The sequence below is a fragment of the Emys orbicularis genome, chromosome 2 (genome assembly GCF_028017835.1).
Source record: "Emys orbicularis isolate rEmyOrb1 chromosome 2, rEmyOrb1.hap1, whole genome shotgun sequence".
NCBI lineage: Eukaryota > Metazoa > Chordata > Testudines > Emydidae > Emys > Emys orbicularis.
The window spans coordinates 240,861,197-240,887,930 of NC_088684.1; the positions used below are offsets into that span (position 1 = coordinate 240,861,197).

General features: G+C 41.6%; 1 protein-coding gene across 4 annotated transcripts in view; it reads right to left on the reverse strand.

Annotated features, from left to right (window-relative positions):
• Nucleotides 1–26,734, reverse strand: part of HDAC9 (histone deacetylase 9) — a 340,664-nt gene that overhangs the window by 47,730 nt on the left and 266,200 nt on the right. For all 4 annotated transcript variants that reach the window (XM_065399534.1, XM_065399533.1, XM_065399536.1 and 1 more), the window contains one exon: nucleotides 18,849–18,967. In XM_065399534.1, coding sequence (XP_065255606.1) covers nucleotides 18,849–18,967 — 119 coding nt within the window. The remainder of the gene's footprint in view (nucleotides 1–18,848; nucleotides 18,968–26,734) is intronic.

The window sequence follows — 26,734 nt, forward strand, 5'->3', positions numbered from 1 at the left end:
TCAATATATATCAATAATTAGTAAATATGGGTAACCAGAATGGAAGAGAACTTTGATGGACTGGCAATATTTAGTTGTTTTTGTACGGTATCTTATTCTTGGCTTGCTCTTACTTTACTGAACAATCTTCCAGAAATCTGCCTTTTGGACAAATTTGTGCATGTTGTTTGAATCTCAATCAATGGGAAAAATTGAACATAAAAATGTGCTTTTTTTAATGCATTTTAAAGTACACTGCTTTTTATTAGGAAAACTGCTTCTGCTTCTTCCAAGTTATCTCCATGAAACTGAGGGAAATATTAAATCATTTTAATATTTCTCATGTGATTTCTCATGTGAGAAGGAATGTGAAGTTTCCCGCCTATAGTGAATATTTATATATTATATTAACACTTACAAACCTGGTGCCTGTTCCTGAAATTATTACAGTACTCATTTCAGTAAATCTTAATCATGTTGGTAGAGTAGTCCCACTTAAGTCAGCAGGACTACTCAAGTGAATAAGGATTTGTGGAATCTGACCCTACATTCTAGCACTTCCAGCAGTTTATGGTGGTTCATTGATAGAAGCATGAACAATTTCTTTTTGACAAAATATATTTTAAATATTGATAAAAAGTAATAATTTGTATCATGTTCTGATACTGCCAACTTACGCATTTTGTTGCAAATCTCATCAAATTTGATACTTATATTAAACTCCAGCTGCTGGAATGAAGAAATTGCATGAGAATTTCAGTTTTCCTTAAAAAGAAAGTTTCGAGTTTTCATGGTTGCAGAGAAAAGCTTGAAAATGTGGAGCAAGCGTATGTTAAGAGTTCACAAACAAGCAGACAAAAAAAACCTCCCGCCAAATTTATTATTTTTAATATAGCTAATGATTTTTGGGGTCTTGACTCAAGATTTTTTAACTTTTGGATTGGCAATACTAGTATTCAATTTAGTTATTGGTTAACATTCAAGCATAATGCACAATATTGCACATAAGGTAGGTTTCTGCAGATACACTGTCCTGGGTAGCATTGCAGGATTGGGCCCCATCAGGGAATGTTCAACCAAAACAACTCCAGTTATGATTCCATGGGTTTTTCTTTTCTATTTAATCTCTAAATGGACACAAAAAACTCCTTCACTTTTGTTTTAAATTTGATATCTGTTTGATTTTGAATGTTTTACAGAAATAACAGAAAACAAGACAATTGTTTGGATCAAACGTAAATGAGTCTAGAAAATATCATTAGACAAATGAGGGATCCCTGGTGCTGACACCAGTCAAGCATGAAGTGTACTTGATACTGGGACAGTGTGAAAGAGATGAGTTCGCAGACCAGAAAACAGATGGCCCCTTATCACCCCCTGGGGCTAAACACACAACAGCAAACTTCAGAGATGCCTTTACCTTTACCCTGTCTGTCCCTATCAGGATAGGATCTGTTATATTAAGGGTTATTGCCTCTCTAGCCCTCCCTGTGATCAGCTTTTGAAGTCCATGGCCAAGAGGCCAGGGTGAGAATATCACCACAGATAAGAGGTGTTTGCTTTGTGAAATTTTCAGGACAAGAATCCATGGAACCCTTCATAGTCCAGCAGGAAACCACAAACTCAAGCTAATATCTTCTAATCCCCTGTTGGTTTCAGAACTACTCAACATACAAAGCATAACTGGCTGTTTATTTGTGCAGCCAAGCGATAACATCTTAAAGTTACAGTCTGCCTTAAGTAGTGGGGATATGAAGCCCAAGAAATGAACCATCCAAGCTCATAATCAAAATTGTGTCTGCTCTCTCCTTCTCTGCCTAATGAGATGTAAACATTTTGGCCACTAATTCTTTTTTTGAATATTAATCAAATATAGTGGTCAAAAATCACAAAGGATAGCTCTGCCCCCAAATCAAATGTCTTCCATTGTAGTTTTTTGAAGCTTTGGACAATATGTTAAGAAATGTTCCCATGACACAGCCAAGTAAATACTTGTGGCACATTTCTATTTATTATCAAGAATCCTTCAATTCTTAGACATAAGTCATGCTCTTCTAATAAAGGCTTCACAAATTCCCAAAGAGAAGCTGAATTCCCAAGGCACCAATGTTGCAAAAGCTCCGACCCTTCCTTTTATGTAGAAATTCCCATTTTGGAGACTTCTGTCAACATTTTCCTCTCAGAACCCAACCCTGTGGGCACCCTCAACACCCTTCAAACAGGCCCTAAAACTTTTATTGGTTTTCTTTGCCTCATAATTTTGTCCAGTTTAAAATATCCTGACTGGAACAAAACCCTTCTCCATCCCCCTCCCTCTTACCATGCATTACCCAAACCCTTTTTGATAGCAGGCAAAAGTGTAGATTGACTGAGTTTAAGTTGCAGAACCTAGAGACTATGCCACCAAAATATTTATGGCATGGGTTGCATTAGTTATTATCTCATCATCATTCAGTGCCTCTATCGTAGCACAAAGGGGAAAAGAATGTGAGTGAGGGAAGAGATAAAGGAAGAGCAGTGAGAGGGGAAAATGTTTCTTAATGGTGCAGTGGGTTCTCTTTCCATTGTAATCCATCCTCCGCCCTGTCACCAGCAAACTACCTTAAATCAAGTAACTGGCACCTGATGTATTCTGCAGATGGGTCAGCACTGTATATCTGGAACACAGTATACAGGTGGTTTTTCACTTGCGCTTCATAGTTAACTAGCTAGAAGACACGTCTTCTATTTTTTTGTGGGGTGCAGCACTTGGAAAGGGAAAATATCTCCTGGATGATTCACAAAAAGTAAGAGTAAGTGAAGGAGTAAATCCATTCAGTGTTTATCTATTAATACATTTAGTTGTCTTCACTTCCTCCTTAGGCAGCCTCTTCCTGGAAGGAGTAAGTAACAGTTGCAGAGATAAAATTTAAGTATATTAATTAGCCAGATGAATTTTTGAAAATGTTGGACACAACAAAATCAGTGCTAAGAAAAGTTCTGTATAGTTCAGATACGCTTTGGATAAGCATTCAATTGGAGCATGTAGTACAACCACCAATTTATGAAGTTCTCCCTTCCCTAGTTCTAGCCAATTGTTTACTTCCTTTACCTGAGGATTTCTCTCGCCTTGGCATATTACGTAAAATGTTCAGAAAAGATTTGAAAAACAACTCCCCTTGATGCTGGTTCCTTTGAGGCTGGTTATGGTGGGCAGTACAAACCATTAGCACCGAACAGATTGTGAACTGGCAGAATAAGATTGTATGTGCAGGCAAACTAGTCAAACATCTTTAAAATGGTCTAGCATTCATCTATATACATGGCTGGCTCCAGGCACCAGCGAAGGATGCAGGTGCCTGGGGTGGCCAATAGAAAGGGGCGGCAGTCCGTCTGTTGTTCGGGCGGCACATCCTGGGTAGCGGCGGTGGTACTTCGGCGGCAGCTCAATCAGTCTGCTTCAGTCTTCCGCGGCAATTCGGTGGTGGGTCCTTCCTCCGTCTTCCTCTTCGGCGGCACTTCGGCAGCAGGTCAGCAGATCGGGTTTTTCTTTTTTTTAAATTTTGTTTGTTTGTTTGTTTGTTTTTTGCCGCTTGGGGCGGCAAAAATGCTGGAGCCGGCCCTGTACATATAATGGCATTTGTTTCTCAAAGCACTAGGGCCTTAGAATGAAACTTGTAAGAGCTCTTTTGTAGCTCATTTCATGTCTTCACCTTGAAGTTTCTTTATATGGTATACGGTAAATCATCTAGAGCAGCGGTTCTCAAACTATGGGGCAGGCCTCCCAAGGGAGGCATGGGAATGTGTCAAGGGAGGTTCAAGCTTTGTGGTTTTGATTTTTTTTTTAAGAGCTCCAGCTGTCAGCCCTGGGTGGCTGGGGCTCGTGCTGAAGGACCATGCACACCTTGGAGGTGGTGATAAAGGGGAGAGCCAGAGCCCCGCTACCTGGGTAGCCAGAGCCCCGCTACCTCCCCCACCCCCAATTCCTCATTTGGAGTTGGTGGGGCTCCAGCTGTCAGCCCCGGGGTGGTAGCAGCAGCGCAGAAGGAAGAGTGCCAATGGGGCGCTAAGTCTGCTGTGAAAAGTGATATTGCTGAATATCTGCCTTCAGAGCTTGGCACCCAGCCAGCCGCTGCTGCTCTCTGCTCTGCCTTCAAAGCTGGGTGGCGCTTTATGTACTTAGGGGGTGGGGGGCTGTAAATGACTACAGACACAAAAAAGGGGGACCCGGTCAAATAAGTTTGAGAACCACTGATCTAGAGAGGATCCAAACAGTATACAGCTAATTCATATATCAGTTCCACATCTAACAGAATAAATTTCTCAGTTCTGATACAGAGAGTTTTGGAATCTTCTATATTTCAAATGTATTACACTAGAAATGCAGATTATGTGTCTGATCCTACACTCATGGAAATCAACGACAAAGCCGTAGCTGATTTCAGTGATGTAAATTCAGGCCTTAGAAATGGAAGATGTGGATGACTGATGGAATGCTACCAACAAGCTTGACTACTGCTTTGATGAGGAGAATCTACCACCCACTCTATAGCATGCAATAATTCAACCAGTATTAAAGAAATCACTGCAAGAGATCTCACAAACTCCCATTGTTTAACCTCCCTTTCCTAAGCAAGCTAATGGAGAAGAAGCCAAAACTGTGATTATCCTGGATTTCTCTTGATCAAGCCTGGGTATAGTAAAGGAACCAACACTTACTGCTTTGGTAGATAACCTTCTCCTGTCTGTAACAGGGGAGTACATCCAAGTCATCCAGGTGGGCCTCTGTGGAGCCTTTGATACCATCAGTTACCAAGTACTCCTGACCCGTCTCCAAGAGGCAGCAGGAGTGAATGGAAATTCCCTGGCGCAGCCACCTTCCTCTAAGATTGAGATTCACATTATGGACAACTGTCCCTCCACCTCCAAGCTTTCACCTGCAGAGTTCCACATCTCCTGTATATCAGAAGTAAACAACATTGTCTGCTTTCCAACCCAAATCACCCGTTGGATGAAAAGCAGCAGGCTAACAGGGAATCCAGAAAAAATGAGGTAATGCTGAACTCTCAAAGCTCATACTTTGTTGGGCTGGCTGTTTGCTTGTAGAGAGAGGAAATATGATAGAGCATCAGTGAGACACAATGACCATGGAACCCTACAATTTACGAATTTTTGTAAACTAGAACTGCACTTAAAAGGATACCAAACGAACATTCATTTTCTATGTTATCTATCATATATTTATATGGGCTTCCCTTGCCTGTCTCCTTTATAATAATATTATGTTATATGTATATTACAGTAACTCCCAGAAGACCCAATCAGGATTGAACTCTGTTATGCTAGGTGCTGTACAAACACAGAGGAACACATGGTCCTTGCCCTAAAGAGTTTACAGTCAATCTAAGGTAGTCTGTATCAGACTTTACAACGTTCTCTTGTGAGCCCTCTGGACAATGCAAAGTACATCAAAAAACCACAGAGGATCAGTTATTGGAATAGCCAAAATAGTTACTGAGAACAATTGATCAATCCTGATGAAAGCAAGCAGCAAAGTCATGCTTATAGAGACAAGCCTGAGCCAAGTTTAGCTCCAGATCAAACCTCCCCCAAAGATTAAGGGCTTTAGTTCAGATCCACCCCTTTAAAACATATTACAAATCTAATGCCACAGACAAACTGAAAAGAACTTCAAGAGATGATGTAGCAACTTTGAACCTGGGAAAAAGCTTCAGGAGGCCAAAGATGACTGAAGAGACACAGAGAAAGAACCAAATAATTTGTTTTGATGTAAGACAGCAGCTGTAATGAGCACCCAACAAAAGAGCAAAAACCACACAAAAATATTATTTATTACTCCCTAAGACTTCATAGATTCTAATGTCAGAAGGGACCATTATGATCTATTCTGGCTTCCTGCATAACACATGCACCATAGAATTTCACCAAGTAATTCCTAGAGCAAGTCCATAACTCCTGTATGAGCTAGAGCACACCTTTTAAAAACACATATAATCTTGATTGAAAGGGTTCAAGAAATGATGGATCTATCATACTAGTTGCTTCAAAACATGTGTCTTATTTCTAGTCTGAATTTGTCAACTTCAAGCATTGGATTTTAGATTAAAATCCCCTCTACTGGCAGACATATTTTCCCATGTAGAGCATGTACACTGTGATCAAATATCTGAAGAGCAGAGCAGAAACCAGGGTTCAAATTGCCCATTCTACCTCTGAGTTCTGAGAAGCACCACCAGGACCCAATAAGGATGAGGGATTGATCTGCAGGATGTGAGCACAGCTAATCCAAGAAATGGGAGCTGCAGAGCAACCCTAATTTACACATTAAGTTTTACAGCAGAAGGCAATATGTCTCTTGGAAAAATATTGATGCTCAGGATGTTAGTGAGTCCTGTGCTGTGATTAATGAGAGAGGCCCTGTGCTGTGATGAGAGGGTGCCCCGTTCCCTGTGCTGTTATGGGAGGGTTCCCTATTCCCTGTGCTGTGAATGGTGGGATGTGTTCAGTGCTTTACAACTGTTTTCATTAGTCACATTCGAAGTATCCGATAATGCAATATTTATTTCAACAAGCTTAGAGAAGTCAATTTGACTTTCTTCTGGAAAAATGCACAAGGATAGCAAACCAACACATCCTGGGCAATATAATGTGCCTGCAGCACATTAACTTAGAGTGAGTTGGCACCCATGGATTCCATATACTTGAGCAACCGTGCATCACTAATTTGACACAGCAGTAAGTAGGTATCCAACCTGACACTGAATGATTTACTCTTTAAATGCCTGCAGTGGCATCTTTTCCTACTGCTAATTGTTGATCTCATTTTGCACCCTGGTGTCAAATAGTCTCCCTGGGATAAGAGAGTAAAACGACAGGAAAACTTCAGCAAATCATTATAGCTCTTAATGAAATGCAGTTCTCAAAGACGATAACAGACCCCAAAACATCTTAAGTCTTGCTTGACACTTCTCTGTTTACAGTTTTTATGGAATGATCACCATTTAATGACCAATTGCCAATAATACTTACTTAAGTGGGAAAATGATAAGGGACTTTACTGCAGACAGTATACTAAGGACTAGACTATAAAGCAAAGAGAAAGCAATTCACATAAGGATAACATTACAGGAAGAAATTCTCTATTTATGATAGCTAAATTTGAAATTTTTCAGAGTGGTAGCCGTGTTAGTCTGTATCAGCAAAAAGAACAGGAGTACTTGTGGCACCTTAGAGACTAACAAATTTATTTGGGCATAAGCTTTCGTGGGCTAAAACCCACTTCATCGGATGCATGCAGTGGAAAATACAGTAGGAAGATATATCTACACAGAGAACATGAAAAAATGGGTGTTTCCATACCAGCTATAACGAGACTAATTAATTAAGGTGGGCTATTATCAGCAGGAGAAGAAAAAAAACTTTTGTAGTGATAATTTCAAACAGTTGACAAGAAGGTGTGAGTAGGGGGAAAAATTAGCATGGGGAAATAGTTTTACTTTATGTAATTGTTGCTTTTACTAGAGTCAACAAACTGCAAATTTATGACCAGATCTGGCAGTCCTATCTTAGATCTGTGGGCAGAGTACATTCAAATCACAAGAAAATATGTCCTAGCACAGACTATAGAAATTAACTATAAACCAAAGTACAGGACATACCAGCTACATCTCAGCGTTCCAGATAAGGCTCAGTAAGCCAACGCAGAATCTTAGAATACCATACACTCAACATCATTTTTCCTTCCTCCATTTCATCCTTAATCAAGATTTTTCATTACTCCAATATCAAAAAAAGGTATTTTATGCTCATATATTTTTTATAATATACTATATATTATACTGAAATTTTTATGTTACATTTTTGAAAGTTTAATAAAAGGTTAGTCATAAAAGAGAAATACTAAGATTATTCAGTAACTGATATGGGCTTTCCCCTTAAATGTTTTTGGATTGTATTAAAATGAAGGTTCATATACTGCACTTGATCCACACAAAGAACTTCCAGTAATATCAATAGTTGCTCTGTATGAAGATCAAAGGCAGCAGTATATGGTCCTAATTTTGGTAAATCTTTTATTAAGTGCTACAGTAAACGGCCAATGGAATATCCATAGTAGTACACTGTGTGATGAAAGGTGCTATAGAAAATGGTCCGATTGATAGATAACATGTATAAGTTTATACAAACTGAATAGACAATCTATATATTTGTTTTGCATTTTTCATACAACTGTGTATTGTGCAACAAATTAATTTCATAAAGAGTCAGGCTTCAGTATTACTTTTCTTCAAACCAGTAATATATACGCACATACATACTTGATGGTGTGGTGTGCAGATTTGATTGGCTTGTGTTTAGGGCATGTGCCCTGTTACCATCTCACTTCTAGTCAAGCTTTTGGGCCAGATCCTCAGCTGAGGAAAACTGGCTTAGTTCCACTGACCTGGGGATACACCAATTCACACCTGCTGAGGATAGTTCCCTTAGATGTTTGTGCATATATTTACAAGTAGCATCGTTAAGGAAATAATGCTGAAAACCTCTGCCTGCTAAGCCGGTAGAGGCTGTCAGCTGCATTCTATCTGGATCATGATAGCTTGCTGAAAGAACAGCAATACAGAGAGAGAGCCTCCCATTGCATAGGGCCTCTCCACAAACAGTTTTTGTAATTGATTTAACTCACCAGTGTAGATAAAGTTATACCGGTAGAAAGGTCTTTTGTAAACTTTCTGCACAAACATTATGTGGTTTCACTGATTTAACCAATTAGTTTTTCTGTCAATTTAGTTAAACTGGTACAAAGTAGTGTTCACATGTACTCCAGTTCAGGAAAGTACTAATGCATATGCTTAAGCCAGGGGTGGGCAAACTACGGCCCGCGGGCCAGATCCGGCCCCTCAGGGCTTTGGATCCGACCCGCGGGATTGCCCCCCATGGTGCCGTGGGCCCCGCACCGCTCTCAGAAGCGGCCGGCACCATGTCCCTGTGGCCTCCGGGTGGGGAGGCAGAGGGCTCCGTACGTTGCCCTTGCCTCCAGGCACCGCCCCCCGCAGCTCCCATTGGCTGGGAACGGGGAACCACGGCCAATGGGAGCTTCGGGGGAGGTACCTGGAGGCATGGCAAGGGCAAAGCACGCGGAGCTCTCCGCCCCCTCTCCCCCAGGGGCCGCAGTGCTTCCTGGAGTGGCACGGCATGGGGCCCGGGCAGGCATGCAGGGAGCCTGCCCTGGCCCCAGTGCGCACCACTGCCACCCCGGTGCCATTTTAGGTAAGCGGCGCCGGGCCGGAGCCCGAACGCTTCCTGCACCCCGCCCCCCCAATTCCCTGCCCTAAGCCCCCTGCCTGCATCTCGCACCCCTCCTGCACCACAACCCCCTGCCCTGAGCTCCCTGCTGCACCCTGCATCCCTGTGCACCCCAACCCCCTGCCCTGAGCCCCCTCCCACAGTTCACACCCCTCCTGCACTCCTGCCCTGAGCCCCCTCCTGCACTCCACACCCTTCCTGCACCCCAACCCCCTTCCCTGAGCCCCCTTATACACCCCACACCCCTCCTCTGCCCCAATCCCTTGCCCTGAGCCCCTTCCTGCACACCGCACCCCCTCCCACCCCCTCCACTCCCTCCCGCACCCCAAACCCCTGCCCTGGCCCTGCATACAATTTCCCCACCCAGATGTGGCCCTCAGCCCAAAAAGTTTACCCACCCCTGGCTTAAGCCCATCCCTGTTCAGGAAAGCACTTAAGCACATATGTATGTATTACACTTAAGTTTAAGGCTTCAATTCTCTGCTATATGTGAATTCAGCTCGGAGATAGTAACAATTGTCAGCTGTAGGGAGCTGGGTGTAGGTCCCTGATCCTCAGCTGACTGGTCCCAATAGAAGCTAGAGAACTATGTGGCCTAGTCTAACTTCTACTGCTAACACAAGATCCATAACTGACCCTATGCAAGTGGAGGATCAGGCACCATGGCTTCCCCTTCACCATGCCCCCTCCTGTTATGTCACATAACTGAACCACCCCTTTCCCTTTCCTTACACTGGAGGTGGTGTAGCTGGTGCAGAAGACACAAACAACTTTCCGCCAGCAGAGAGTTCCTCTGCTCAGGAGGAAGTACTCCACTGGTTATTTCCAGTTGTTTAAAGCCCACTTTGCACTAAGCAGATCAAGGAATCCAGCCATAAACTAGTGCAATGGGACGTAAGCATGTGTTTAAGTATCTTCCTGAATTGGGATCATGGAGCATGAGGAGTATTTCTGTGAGCAAGGAGACTGGAATAAAGTGGGACAAAAAAAGGCAATTCAGAGTGAAAAAGGGGTGAAATCTTGACAACTGGGAATGGATGGACTAGTTTGGTAACCTCCATCCAGCCTCCTTAATTAATCAAATCAGAATTTTTGGAAGACAGAGAAATTTAAGTTAAAGATCAATGTCTTTTGCTCGAAAGATCAAACAGCGAATGAAGGAATGTCACAATCAGTTGGGGAAGAAGGTTTGCATGGGAAAGTAGGTTCAAAAAAAAAAGGGAGAAAAAGAGAAGAAAATATCAAAACCAACATTTTTCAGTTTTTGTTTAAAACCATAACCCAAAACGTTTCAGCTGTATCACAACATTTAATAGAAAATACTATATTTTCATTAAAAAAATAGAATTTTTTTTAAGTTAGGGCTTGTCTACACTTAAAACTCTATAGCAGCACTGTAGCTGCTGCAGTAGCGCTTCAATTTAGATACTACCTACGCTGACAGGAGAAATTCTCCCATCAGCACAGGTAATCCACCTTCCCGAGGGTGGCTTCCCTTCCCGAGGGTAACTAGGTTGATGGAAGAATTCTTCCATTGACTTCGTGCTGTCTCCACCCCTGAGCAACGTAGTTAGGCTGACCTAATTTTCTAGTGTAGATGAGGCCTTAGCTGTAAAGCCATTTTTCACCCTCCCCCCTCAAAAAAAAAATGGAGACAAATTTATTTATGAAACCTGTTGGGAGGAGGGAGGATTAAGATCCTTTAGGAGATGTTAGAAATATGGATAGTCTTCATGTAAGCATCTACTTTTTATTATATATTTATCTACAACCCACCCTTTAAAATATTTTCATCACTGCTTTGGTGAGGTAAAGGTTCCTTAGAATACATTTTAACTCCAGTTAGGTTGCCTACCTATACAATAAAAAGAATTAATAAATAAGATCATATATAATTTTTTCTAAACAAAATTTTTAGTTCTCAAAACGTTTCAACCAGCTCTCAAAATTTAAACTCAAATTATTTACAGCCAAATTTAAATGAAAATGGCATACAGAGCAATTGTGAATAGAAACTGTCTCTCACATTTTTTTCATTAGCAGCTTGAATCCTGAAAAATATTTGAATACACAGCTGCATTATGTTCCCATGCAACACATTCTATGTTGTGGTCCTGCATAAAGCCAAATCTTGACTCTTTGGCAAAGCCCAAGTAACAGGGTTTGTGCCCCCCTCTGAGAGGAGTGGTGGGTGAAGGAATCCTCCCTTCAGCAGCTGGCAAGATTAACTGGGGCCACAATTGCAGCCTCAAAACTGCAGAAACAGCTGTAGCCCCTCTGCATTCTCTTCATAGAGTGTTTTAACCAGTGGATCCACATGGCCCACTGGTCATGCCACCTCTCTCCCTTATTGCCTTCAAAACCCTTCTATAGAATTCCACTTCATGGTACGGCTTCTCCATGGCTCAGACCCCCATGAACTGTAACTGTGCCAGTTCTTCCACCTTTGACTCCTTCCACATCCTTTCAACAGACCGCTGGATTTGGCTCATAAATACTTGGTAAGCTGACCAAAAAAGGAATAGCTCTAGCTGTGGACTGTGCAATAAGTTAGTCTGGTGACAGATCCTCCAGCACCAGCAACACTATCATCATAGGACTCAACTGTGCCTTTAAACTGCAGTGCTACATTAGGCATGGCAAAGAGCACCACCACCGAGGGAAATATCAGAGAGAGACTCTGCTTCACAGGCCATGCCTGGCATTGAATGGGAGCCAGCTGAAAGGGTATGGAGTAGTCGTTTGCTGCTGATGTATTCATTTACTGTTCAGAAGCTGAGACCGGGCAGTGGCCCAGACTACACTTATTTTAAATAAAGTAACATGCACAAATGTGTGATTGCATTAATACGGGCTATAAATTAAATATGCTTCCCAAAATAAACAGATGTAACAGGCCGCATTCATTGGACACATAGCTGGTGAGACGAAGGCAGCTGGGAGTCTAAGGGAGTTAGCCAGCTGAGTTCACCAGTGGAGGAAGGTTTTTTTTATTTTGTTTTCTTTTTTTCCCCCCCTTCTCTTAACTTGCAGGTAACTCCACAAGGAAGAACCCACAATGGGAGGAAAATGGTGTGTTGCCAACACCACTGCTAGCTTTTTCTTTTCCTGCACCTGTGGGGTACCTAATCAGACAGGTATCCTGACCCTGGAGGAGTCTACCAAGATCCTGGTTTTGACTTGCTTGGAATGCAGCCTTCATGTCCAAGTCAATGAAAGCCAGGGAAGGGAAAAAACCTGGTGTGAGAGATGTCTGTTGGTGGAGTCCTTCAGGAAGCAGGTAAGAGAGCTGAAGGAGGAGGTGGCTCATTTGTGTAGCATCTGGGAGCATGAGGACTACATTGACGGGATGCACATGGAAACATCTGGGATGAAGGATGCTAGCCAACTACAGATGACTACAGCAACACCAGAGGAGGAAAGAGAACTGGCTTCTCTGTGTGGAGGAGATTGGCTCCCTGCCACCTAGGGTAGGACACAGTGCTCCATCCTCCACGCAGGTCTCATTTCCAATGTGGTCAAGAACCAGTATGCTGTACTGGCAATGGGAGGTGACCCCAATGACTGAGGAGGCGGAGCCATCTGACATTAAGCCTGGGAGGCTCACGGCACCTAACAGGTGGAGTGCTGGTGGCTGGGGACTCCCTTATGAGGGGGATGGAGGCATCCATCATGCTGACCTGTCATGATGTCCCAGGAAGTGTGCTGCCTGCCTGGAGCCCATATCCGACACATCAAGAAAGGTTGCTGAGGCTTATTATCCCTCTGATCACTACCTCATGATGCTCATTCATGCAGGCAATAATAATATGGCCCTGAGCAGATCAGCAGTGATTACAAGGCTCTGAACGTGATGGCAAAGGAGTTGGGGGTGCAGATTGTGTTCTTGTCCATCCTCTCAGTTGGGGTAAAAACCAAGGCAGAGACACACACATCCTGGAGACAAATGCATGGCTGCGCAAATGGTGTCAGTAGGAGAGCTTAGGCTTCCTTGACCATGGGATGCTGTTCTGGAAAGGAGGGATGCTGGGAAGAGATGGGGTCCATCTGACCAAGAAAAGGAAGAGCATCTTAGCCTACCAACTCACTAACCTAGTGAGGAGGACTTTACACTAGGTTCAAAGGGGGCAGGTGACAAAAGCCTACAGATAAGCATAAAAAGGCAACCTTAACAGACAGATGTTGGGGGGTGGGGGGGAGACATAGAAAATTACAATAGGGTCATAGGACCAAAAAAATAGAAATCACTGGGGGAATCTGCTCAACATCTTAGATGTCTATACACAAATTCAAGGAGTATGAGGAATAAACAGGAGTGCATAAGCTAAATTATGACTTCATTAGCATCACAGTGACTTGGGAAATCTCATCACTGCAATATTCATATAGAGGGGTATATCTTGTTCAGGAAGGACAGGAAAGGAAAAAATAGGGAGGAGGTGTTGCATTATACATCAAGAATATATACATTTGTTCTGAGTTCCAAGGAAGGAGGTGAGAGTCAGACCACTTGAAAGTCTCTGTGTAAAGATAAAAGGGGGGGAAATAGGGGTGATATCATGGTTGGGGTATACTATAGACAACGAAATCAGGAACAGGAGGTGGATGAGGTGTTTCTAGAACAAATAACAGAAATATTCAAAACATAAGACCTGGTAGGAGTGGGGAAATTTAACAACCAGATGTCTGCTGGAAAAGTAATATGGCAAAACACAAAATTTCCAATAAGTTCTTGCATTGTATTGGGTACAACTTTTTGTTTCAGAAATTGGAAGACATAAGGACAACAGGAGAGTCATTTTAGATTTTATTCTGACCAACACATAAGAATGGGTTATGAATCTGAAGGTGGAAGGCAATTTGGGTGAACGTGATCATGTAATGATAGATGTCATGATTCTAAGGAAAGGAAGGATTGAGATCAGCAGGGACAATGGACTTAAAAAAACCCAGACTTTAAAAAACTCAGAGAACTGCTAGGTATTGCTGCCTAAGAAGAAAATCTAAGGGAAGGTGTTTGGAAGAACCGTCAGTTTCTCAAGTAAGCAGTATTAAAGGCACAACTTAAACTATTCCAATGTGAGGGAAAGGTAGGAAGAATAGTAACAGGCCAATATGGCTCCATCAGAAACTCTTTAATTACCTGAAAATAAAATATTAATCCTACAAAGAATGGAAACATGGACCAATTGCTAAGGAAGAGTGCAAAAGAATAGGATAAGCATGCTGGTACAAATCAGAAAGGCTAAGGCACAAATGAGTTACACCTAGCAAGAGACATAAAAGCCAATAAGAAGAAATTATTTAAATACATCTGGAGCAAGAGAAAGATGTAGGAAAGTGTGGGTCCTCTACTTAGCAGGAAAGGAGAGCTAATAACTGACAACATCAAGAAGGCTGAGGTGTTTAATGCCTATTTTGCTTCAGTCTTCACTAAAAAGGTGACCAGATAATCAATACATTTAATATTGACAAGAAGGAGGAAGGACTGCAAGCCAAAATAGGGAAAGCACAGGTTAAAAACTTTTTAGATAAGTTAGATGTATTCAAATCAGCAGGGCCTAATGAAATTCATCCTAGTATACTTAAGGAACTAGCTGAAACAATCTTGGAACCATTAGCAATTATCTTTCTGAACTCATGGAGGACAGGTGAGGTCCCAGAGGACTGGAGAAAGACACAAAGAGGATTGGGGAAATTACTGACCAGTCAGCCTAATTTCAATACCTGGAATGACACTGGAACAAATTATTAAATAATCAATTTGTAAGCATGTAAAGAATAATAGGGTGAGAAGGAATAGCCAGCATGGATTTGTCATGAACAATTTCCTTCAGTGACAAGGTTACTAACCTACTGGATAGAGGAAAGCTGTAGATGTGATATATCTAGATTTTAGTAAAGCTTTTGATACAGCCCCACTTGACAGTTTCATAAGCAAACTAGGGAAATGTGGTCTAGATGAAATTACTATAAGGTGGGTGCACACTTGGTTGAAAGACCGTACTCGGAGTAAGATATTAACTGTTTGCTGTCAAACTGGGAGGGCATATCTAGTGGGGTCTTGCAGAGGTGTCCTAGGTATAGTACTACTTAATATTTTCAATGATTTGAATAATGGAATAGAGATTAGGGTTAAAATAATTGCAGATTACACCAAACTGGGAGGGGTTGCAAGTACTTTGGAAGACAGGATTAGAATTCAAAATTACCTTGACAAACTGAAGAACGGGTCTGACATCAACAAGATGAAATTCAATAAAGACAAATGTAAAGTACTTCACTTAGGAAGCAAAAATCACATGCACAACTACAAAATAGGGCATAATTGGCTAGGCAGTAGTACTGCAGAAAAGGTTCTCGGGATTATAGTGGATCACAAATTGAATATGAGCCAACAATGTGATGCAGTTGCAAAAAAGACTAATGTCATTCTAGTGTTTGTTCACAGGAGTGTTGCATGTAAGACAATTGTTCTGCTCTACTCAGCACTGGTGAGGACTCAGCTAGAGTACAGTGTCCATTTCTGGGTGCCACACTTTAGGAAAGATGGGGATAAATTGGAAAGCATCCAGAGGAGAGCAATACAAATGATAAAAGGTTTAGAAAACCTGACCTATGAGGAAAGGTTAAAAAACTGGGCATATTTAGTCTTGAGAAAAGAAGACTGAGGGGAGACCCGATAACAGTCTTCAAATATATTAAGGGATCTTATAAAGAGGATGGTGATCAATTGTTCTTCATGTCTACTGAAGGTAGGACAAGAAGTAACAGGCTTAATCTGCAGCAAGGGAGATTTAGATTAGATATTAGGGAAAACTTTCTGAACTATAAGGGTAGTTAAATTCAGGAATAAGCTTCCAAGGGAGATTGGGGAAACCCCATCATTGGAGGTTTTTAAGACAAACACTGGTCAGAGATGGTCTAGGGTTACATGGTTCTGCCTCAGCACAGGGAGCTGAACTAGATGACCTCTTAAGGTCCCTTCCAGCACTACATTTCTATGATTCCATGAGTACAGTTGAGTTACACCAGGGATGTATTTGGCCCAGTGATTTTCTCATTTGGATCATCTCTCTTCATCCCTTTTCTCCCAGTTCTTCAGAGCTAGAACTTGCTGCTCTGTTAACACTTTACAGCTATTCCCTTGTGACTGTGCTCTGATTGAAGGCCATAAAATGCTCTCCACCCATGGCACAGCATCTCTATATTGCTTCTTTACCAAGTGGGGCAAATAGTCAAAGAATCAGTTTTCCTTCTTTGATGTAAATGTCTTAATTCTCAAGTGCAAAAATTGGACTGGCTCACTGGAAATCAGGGAGACCAGTGTATTAAATGGGTGCAAAGCACTAAAAATATGTAAATGAAATGACAATAATAGTTTGGGTACAAGCTACAGTCCGGCTTGCAAAAACATGTTAACATTTCTCTGTGCACTTGCTTGTATTGTACATGTTTTACAAATCTGAGAAGTAATCAATGATATAACTATTTCTTCATGGATCCATATTTAGATTACCATTGTACTTCTTTAATATGGAGTTTGTCTCTCAAATGTTAGATGATTTTTTTGTTATAGGCTGTACGCACTTTTCTCTATACCATATACAGTATGATATGCTCTAAAAACGTATGGTGGAATGTTGAGTATTTTGTTTTGGGGAAATAATAAATTCCTTTGGCTCTGTGCAAAGAAATTTATTCATCCTTTAGATACATGATTATTATCTGGGCCTATATTTGCTTTTCCTTTAATTTAAACAAGAGCCACTTACCGTAAATCATCTTTTTGTTCACATTTATACTGGTGTGTATGGCCTCTTGTACTAAAATTCTAAGATGATTTCAGGTTCTGTAAGAGCGACGTAAAGGAGGTAGAATGGATTCAGAATGCAGAGTGGATGAAGAAAAAATTATCTGAGTTGATTTTAAAATACAAGATAATCCTTTTCTTCACTCCATTCTCCTTCTCAAGGTTGGGGGTGGCGGGGGGGAGAGAAATAAGATACATCCTCCAATATACTGGTAGGTTGTGGAATTGCTTCACAGCCCATCGTGCCTGGAACAGCAAGTGGTACCTCTCAAGCCCACTGAGCAAGGATTCCTGGCTGTGTCATCCAGGTAAGTAAGGATCCCTCTGGACCAACAATTTTAGAGTCATTGTGAAGCCCTCTTGCCCTGCACACTGGGAGTGTTGAGCTCATGCAATCACAGCTCTACCCATTCCCCTTATTTGTAAAGGATAATGATAAGGACAGTGTAGCATGGCGGGACTTGCACGAGTCCTCCGCCAAGGAGGGATTTCACTCCCAGAAATTTAGAGCTATAATAAATTAAAGGTAATTTTTTATTTGCACTCTGCATGCATGTCACAATGCAGATAACATCCCAACCTTAAAGGAGTTGGCAGTCGAGCTTCTGTGGCTGGTCAGCTCCTCACCATGGCTAGGTTCTTGTTTCCTCTCCATTCCCACTGCAGATTAACACCTCCCATTGGTGTTCAAGGACTCATTGAGCTAAACCTTTACACAGTGCTCCCTCCTTTGCACATCAACACACAACTCCCACTGACTCCTATGGAGTGTTTTTAAATTACACTAAATAAGGATCTGGATTAGAAAACAAGTCTGTTTTGTATTCCAGCGTAGAATGCCAACAGTGTCGTACATATTGCAATGCTACAATGCACATTGCTCAACATGTTGTTATTGGGCCAGATTTGTAAAGGTATTTAGGTGCCTAAAGATGCAGCTACCTAGTGTAATTTTCAAAATCACTGTGTCACCTAATTCTTACTGATTTCACCTAGGCTGTTTTGAAATTCCCACTATATGTCTAGCTGCATCTTTAGGCACCTAAATACCTTTACAAATCTAGCCCACAGGCAAGAAACAGATTTTGGCCAAGATTTTCAATAGTGGTTAGTGATTTTGGGGTCCCCGATTGGAGACACCTTAAAGGGGTCTAATGTTTGGAAGCTGGTGAGCACCCATCCTCTGAAAATCAGGCTCCTTTAGGGGCTTAAGCTGGGCATCCAGAAACTGAGGCACTGCAAATCAGTAGTTTCTTTTGAAAATCTTGACCTTCGTGAACAGTGGTGTAAATCAGGAGTAACTCATTCAGTGGGTTACAGTGGTATAAAAACAATGTGAGATCAGAATTAAGCCTCCAAAATTTAACATGTTCAACACAGTTTAAAAATGACTAATTTATTACTGCATTTGTAAGTGGGGCCCGTTGAAGAAAAGCATGAAATCACCGAAAGGTTATTTGAATGCCAACAAAATAAAGCTTTCAAACTTAGACAAAAATATGCCAAGAGGCTCTGCAACAAGGAGTGACCTAGAAAAGCTAAGAAATAATTGTATTTGTATCACATTCAAGTGGTTCTTGAGAGTTCTATGGCTACACACGGATATTAACTAAAGGACAAATTCTTCTCTCAGTTACACCAGGGCAATCTCATATGCGTATAAATGAGGGCAAAATTTGGTTCTGAAATAAAGATCCATCCCAGAAGAAATTATCAAGCCAGAAAAAAATAACCACTTTATGACTATACATACATTTAGCTGTGACTTTGTACCCGCCTAATGGAGCATCGTGGCCTTCCACAGCATCAAATCCAGCTGATACTAGGACAATGTCCGGATCAAACTCATTGGCAATTGGCATAATCACAGTCCTGCAGAATAAAAAGGCAGCCAGTTACAAACTACAGCTCATACCTTCATTAAGCATCCTGCTTGGCATGATCCCCAAAATCCACTATACAAAAACATATGGGCATCAAAAACATTAATGTCTCCCTTTAACTAAATTCATCATCACATGTAGTCAAAAAAATTGTACTTTTCCCATCTCTGCTTTTCTTCTTTTTCTTTTCCAATTTTCTAGGTTTCTTTTAAAGTACAGGTACATGTGAAAACCTCTAATATTACACACACATCTGTGCCTGTTTTATCCCGCTGCCTATAAAAAGCTGTCTCTTCCAGGGGAGTGACTAATGGTTTACAGAGAATATTCAAAGCCTCAGTGGAAACCTGGACTGCTCCAGTGAGTGCGAACTTGGTGTAAATTTGAACTATAAATTTCTTTTGGGAAAATGTTTGCTTTCCAAACATTTTTTTTCTTAACATTTTAAAATGTTTGTCGAGGTGGGGGGTGACTCTAGCAAAGGAAAAACATGAAATTCCCTTAATCAAATCCAGGCTACATTGTCGAGCCTTTCCAAGGTCAAGCATAGCAGGAATGTGACAACCACAAAATAGTGACAGCAACCCCTGCTGGTTTCAGTCAGATAATTCAATGCTTCACATTCCCAAATGTTCTAGTTTTTTTAACCCTTTCCTTCACATAGGTTTTATCCTGGGTTAGGATTTTTATGGTTTAGCTTAGCTTTTATCAGCATTTAAAGATTTAAAGCAAATTTATTAAAGAAAAGGTAAAGCTCAAACTGGATTCACAAATATTTTCTTTCACTTGACTTTTCAGGCTTCATGCTCATACGTTGGCTTAAAAATTACAGGTTCAAACACTGATACTTTATTATTGTTGACTGTGTTTAATTTTGAAGGTCTTCAATTATATTAAAAGTCAATTGCATTAATTAAGATGCTAATCTAAATTCACTAACTCCAGAATTCCAGACTTCAGCCTGAAATTCTTCTTAAAATTAATATCTTTATATACCATATATGATAGCACCTGCCTTATTTTAAATTACATGTGCATTCTCTTACTGATACTGCACATAGGAAAAAGAAGAGCATGTTAAGGAGCTAGACTTCATGTTAAATAAGTTAGACTGTTAACAGTTCTCGTCCATTCTGTGTGATTTTTGTTTCTGCATTTTAACTTCCTTTGTTTTGTTCCAAATTGCTCAACAGTACGTTTAACACTGGGGACCATATTCTGAACTCTTTACTCCCACAAAACTCAACTTGAGTAGGGTCAGAACACTGGAGAATCAAATTGCTGTCATTTTAGCTCAGAAAAGAGGATAGTTCAACTTTACTGCAGGTCTGTTATGCTTATTCCATTGAGATTGCACTAAAGCAATACAATGCAAGTATACAGAAAATTCCATAAAGACACAACAATTATTATATAATTACCTTTAAAGAAAGCTATGTTGAAAGAACGTTGAGTTTGTAAAGCAAGTAGTCAAAAGTTAGGAAATGCCTGGGCAGCCTTAATCCAGCCCCTGGTGCATATTTATTGTGATACAGTATTTAAGTCCACGATCACTGCCTCATTCACCACACACCTTCCAACTTCTGCAACAAATGAGGCAGGGGCCCTATGACAACAGCCTTCTTCATTGCACAGCCCCAAATTCACCCCGAGAGCGTTGTGCATCCTGAGCACTGAATGAGACAGGGATGATGTGAAGTCCCAGTCCAGGTCCTGCTTCTAACTCCTTTCTCCCTCATACTGCCATCTCCTCAAGCTCCTGCTCCTGACCTACAGCACTGCATCTCTCCTGCCACCCGGGTTCCTCATCCCTCTGCATTCCAGTCATATTCCTTATCCAAGCTGCCAGCCTGCCAGCAGGGGCAGCATTGAGAGCACAACAGAGAACAATTGCAGGGGAAGTCCTGCTCAGGCTCACAGTCCTGGAATGGCACATGCCTCTGTGGGGAAGGTGCATGAGTAAAGCCCCAGGTTCATCGCAAATGCAAAATAACACAAAATGAAAAAGAACATAAAAAATGGCATAAAACGAAAATGCACCCTGCAGTGGCAGCTCCTGCAGCTCTTGTCCTGCAGGGCTGAATCCAGATCCCTGCTCCAGGTGTTGCAACCTGGCACATGGGATCATAGTGCTGCTCAGGTTTGCCCCGGCCCCACTGATGAAGGGGCAGCCGGGTCAAACCTGAGCAATGCTGCGAACCCATGTCCAAGTCACAATGCCTGGTGTGGGGAACTGAGCCTAGACCTGCAGGACAGGAGCCACTGCTGCAGAATGAGTGTGTGTGGGCTTTATCTGCAACCCCCTGGGGCCTCCCAACCCCCAGGTACAGGACCTGACCCCCTCCCCCAGAGTTTTCCACCTCCTGTGGGCAGGACCCAACCCCTCACTAGGTCCTCCCCACCCAGAGGCCAGGGAAAATATATAAGGAAGAATAAGTGAGAGGGCCTCAGGACTAATGGGTGACCTGGAGGGCTGGGACTCAGTAGGGGAGGTGGAATATTTAAGGGGGGTAGGGAAGGGGCTTCTGGGCCTAATGGAATTGGGGGGCTGAAGGTCAACAGGAGAGGGGTGTGGCAGGGTGTTATCAGTAGCATTCTGATCACTAAAAAGCAACAGAGGGTCCTGTGGCACCTTTAAGACTAACAGAAGTATTGGGAGCATAAGCTTTCGTGGGTAAGAACCTCACTTCTTCTGATCACTGACATTGCTGTGGTTTGGAGAAGGCTGCAGGCCCAGCTGAGGGCAATTACATACTTTCTGATGGGGGATTGTGAGCACCTGGGTGACAATCAGGGCAGGACAGGGCAGGGAGGTGAGGTGAGGGCTGCAGGGGAGCCTACCTTGCTGTAAGCCTGTATTGCACAAGTATTGTTACGTAAGAGGGAAATAAATGCACACCTTGGTGAAAGATAAACAACCCAGTATGTATGTTTGTGACGGCGAAACCATCTGAACTGCCCAGGCTGCAAGATTCACCAGGTACCGACGGAGGCACCCTGTGACAAGGGGAAATATAAAAGGGGGCATGAGGGTGCCTGGATAACGGTGTAAAATAAAATAACAAGAAATTCCTAAAACATAAAAAATATAAAAAATAAAAAGAATATCATGGGCTCTATACATGAGCAGCCTGGTCATCATATATTTGCTGTAAATGGATGGATCATGCTCACTACAGACTGAATCTTTGGAAAATTTAGCCTCCAAATTCTAACAAGTTTCTAGTGAGCATATGCAAACTGAGACTATTATTCAGAGCCTTATAACTTGACCACATTTGGTCATGTTCCATTGGGAAGCCAATAGGCTTATCCCTGATATCAGCCATCCTACCCCATCCCCTGACCAAATTTCAAGTCCCTGCTCCAAAGCCTGGAGACACTAAAGTGTCTCAGTGAAATGATTGTAAGAATTTTTTAGCTCAGGCAAAACATGTTTTTCCCTAATCTTGTTCTCAGAAACAGCTCAATCGTTTTAGCTGAACCTTCCCAGAAAAATTCAGACTGAAGCAAAAATGCAGCATGGAGAATTGCAGCGCAAATGGTTACATTATGGGAAAGTTATAAGTAACTGAAAACAGCATCTTACAATGGGACGTGTCAGGCAACCATACGTATAGGCGTCACTATTTAGCACTACCTATAATGGTAGTAAAAAATCTGTACAGAGAGGATACATGGAAACCTCCAGACAAAAGAAAGATAATGATTACAATGATAGTAACTGGAAAAGTGGGGGTGACATTTAGAACGGTTCTGTCAGTGATAGCTGAGATTATAAGGGTGAGTAAATGCCTCAAAATGCTTTTCTGAAAATTAGCAAAAAGAAAAAAAGAATGCAGATGTAAAGCATCAACTTGGATGAATGTATTTCACACCAGAGCAGTACCGCCACTCCCTCCACAAAACAATAAAGTTACTTTACTAACTGTGGCAGACTTTTGCTAGTATGATTCAGCATATTGCACACACAGCTGGCCTGTGAAGACCAGAAAACCTATGTCATTGCTTCCTCTCCCTTTCATCCCTCCAAATTTGGGGGTAACTGGAATATCAGACTTAATCTAATTCATCTTTCATGTTTTAATAATAAAAATACATTTATAGTCCTTTTCTTTGCAAAATACTAAGGAAAGTATAATTTGATTGCTAGAATAGAAAGTTAGTCCCTATTTCCTTCTAAAAATCATTAGTTGTTTATGGTTCTCACTACAGCAACCCAAGGCTGGTCTTTGGCCTCCAAGAAAACTATGGCTGCAGGTTCACTGATTTTTGGGAGGACCCACATGGTAATGGATTCAAGTGCTCCATAAACTGCTACTGATAGCACTAATGTCACTCTCTCCCTCAAACCTACCAGCATGAATCTAAGCTGGTTCCTGTGTTGAACAACCAATATGATGTCTGTAAACATGAAGGGGCAGTTCATCATGAAGGTATAATGCACCTGGTCTAATGGACTACGTGTAGAACTGAAAGCCAGGGACGACTCCTCTCTGTGTCCAGCTCTGACAACAACTCCTTCTATGGCTGAGGCAAGTGATGGAACATCTCTGCCTACATTCCTCCATCTATAAAACCAAGACAGTGATACTTTCATACCCTATGGGGTTGCTGTCATGAGTAATTTGTTTGACTCGAACATATAGATAATACATTTCACCAGAATGCACACCAAACCCTGTGGTCACAGTGGCTCTCACAGACCCCCAACCTCCTTGGCTTGTCTGGACAACTGTCCTTTGCAAAACCTTTTAGAAGTTGACCACTATGCAGAGCCCTGTTCAAGCAACTGGGCTGCACATCACCAGGAGGCTGGGGACCCTTGAAGATCCATCCCTTTCCCCGCCGATACTTGAGGTTCAATTCTTCCCTGAACCCAAGTTTTGTTTAGCTCAGGGGAGAGAGAACAGTCAGAGAGCAGGTTACAGCTCCCTGATCCTGTGCTGGCCTGGCCAAGCATCCGAGAGAGCAGCCCTGGGACCTTGTGCTAGTGAAGGATCTGCATAACACAGAGAGCTCCACTATGACCTACCCTCCCTCAGGTACACCCATGACACCAGTGTGGGGTGGGGTATTTGGCCCGTAAGCTGCTTCACTGAGTTTGCACCAGAGTGCGTTCACACATGCCATGGCCAGCTTCAGCCAAAATATGTCTGGATCTGAACATTACAGAGGAAAAAAACAGTAAAATTACATTTGGGTGTATTCTAAAGAATCATCTTGTTAGCCATCCCTAATTCCTCAGGACATATCTATGCTCAATAGTAATCACATCTGACAGGTTCTGGTTATGATGAATGTCAAAACACTTTCTTACAGTCCCAACAAAAATACTCTAAAAGCCTCTGTAGACAGAGGCTGTATCCAAGATTAAGACTAAGGATAGTTATTATTTTATCTGGAGGGGAATTAAGAATTAGATCCAGGCAGTAGAGCACTAGGGGACAAATTTGTCTATCAGATGCAGTAGTGCAACCCTATTGAAGCCAGCTGGGCTGCATGGGTGTAACAGAAAGCAAAATCTATTACTAAGTATTTCTGAGACTTTAGATGGAATTACCATTGTCTGACTAGATCTGAGTTTTATATTTTAACTATTACTCATGCCCTCCACTTCTTCCTTCCCTCAAGAAAGAAAAAAAATCCAAAAGAGCGACTTATTTTCTGTTATCCTGTGTCATACAGAGCCATACTTATTAGTTATAAAGTATTCACCTGAAAAGAACAGTAGGATTCTAGGGATTTCCCGGCTCTTTCTTTCCTTTTGCTGTGTCACTAATTGCACATGTCACATTTTAAAATCTTGAGCAGTCGGCTCATGGCTTATATCACACCAGAGTTTACTTCACTCCATTAGGCCTTACAGCTATAGTGGAGCTGTCTCCTCTGACTCAAGACAATGCAGCCCCTCCTTTAATTTGATGGCACTGGCAGTGGACCATGTGCCTGGGAATTTGAAGAGATTAATTTTAGTTCCATAAAAGAGATTTCCCCATAGAATTAATGCATTCAATTTGGGCATGCTGCTGTCTGCAAAGAAGCCATGGGACAGCTTCCAGTTGGGTGTAGTCCTAGAGAAAACATCAAGCATGTGTTCTTTCCCCTCCCCAGCAGTATGAACATCAGATGCAAGACATTATAGAGACTTTACCATTTACTTGATCTTATTCCTTTTATTCTTCTATTCTATTTTTGTGGTTTTACAGCACATGGGAAGCATGCTCCCAAACATTTGTTCTCCCAGAAGACACGCAGAGAAGTACCCAAGCCAGAAATTCATCTGGATGTGCCACCAAACAAAGCCAAAGATCTCCAGAGAAAGGGCTAAGTTGACATAAATGACCACTCTAATTGGGCAGTGTTTATAATTTAAGAGGAAGCAAGAAGGACAACCTACACAGAACATTGAGGATGGTAATTAGTATAACTGAAAGGGCAAATCTACATTTTTTCTGAACCTACAGGGCATAGTGGTTTAGTAACATCAATTATTCACATTGACTAAAAAAAGTAGCACTTTCCACCCACAGTTCTCAAAGCACTTTATACATGTTAACTAAGAAACACAATGGTCCACATCCTCAGTTGGTGGAAATCAGCATAGCTATGATCTGGCCCAACATCCCTTTAAAGTAAGCATTATTATACCCATTTCACAAATGAATAAACTGAGGCAGAGTGCAGGTAACTAACTTGCTTAAAGTATCACAGTGATCATAAGGAAAAAGCTGGACAGAAAACAGAAATAAAGAATCCAAGTCCACTGTTTTAGTTACTAGACAACACTAAGTATTTTGTTTCCCCACTCCCACCTTTTGCTGAATATACATAACACATTAGTTCTAATATACCTAGTTTTTGATCCCAGAGGGCCCTCCCTTAATTTGAAGTAATATACTGCTATCTACTAAGACTCTCAATTTCCCATCTCGAAGATGCATGCACTCCTTATTTACACAAACAGTCTTTTACAGAGACCTTCAAAGGTATACAAACAGCAGTATTTTATATTGAGCAAAAAAGGCATTAAAAATTAAACCTTACTAAATTTTGTAATTAAAACAGTTCGTACTGTGGCTCGGGCTTTTAGCATTCCTTTAATTTAATTAACATAGACACAATACATGACCCTGTCTTTTACTTACTAAACCTTAAAACAAAGAAATGACTAGAGGGAAGTTTATAATGCATATAATTTATAATGCAATCCATTTTTTATAATACAACCTATTCTAAAACAAAGGGTGACCATAATCAGTCATAAGGACTGTTCTGGTCTGTCCCTGCCTTAACATCAGTACAGACACTGGCAGTCTGTCAGATGCATTTCTACCAATACCCCAGAGGGTCATTCCTTTCTGCTATTTAAAAAGGGTAGCTGGCAGCATAAACTATGGCCTTTAATACAAATATAAAATTCTACCCCTACACAGAAAACAGAAATAAAGAATCCAAGTCCACTGTTTTAGTTACTAGACAACACTAAGTATTATTTATTCAGTTTCCCCACGCCCACCTTTTGCTGATTATACATAACACATTAGTTCTAATATACCTAGTTTTTGATCCAAGAGGGGCCCTCCCTTAATTTGAAGTAATATACTGCTATCTACTAAGACTCTCAATTTCCCATCTCGAAGAAACAATATCAGAGTTGCCTCCATGGGACTGAAAGTTACATATGTTCAAGTATGTTGCTGAACCCAGGCGCAGTGAATAGATCAGTGAAGCCCAGGAGGTTGATCCCCAGCAT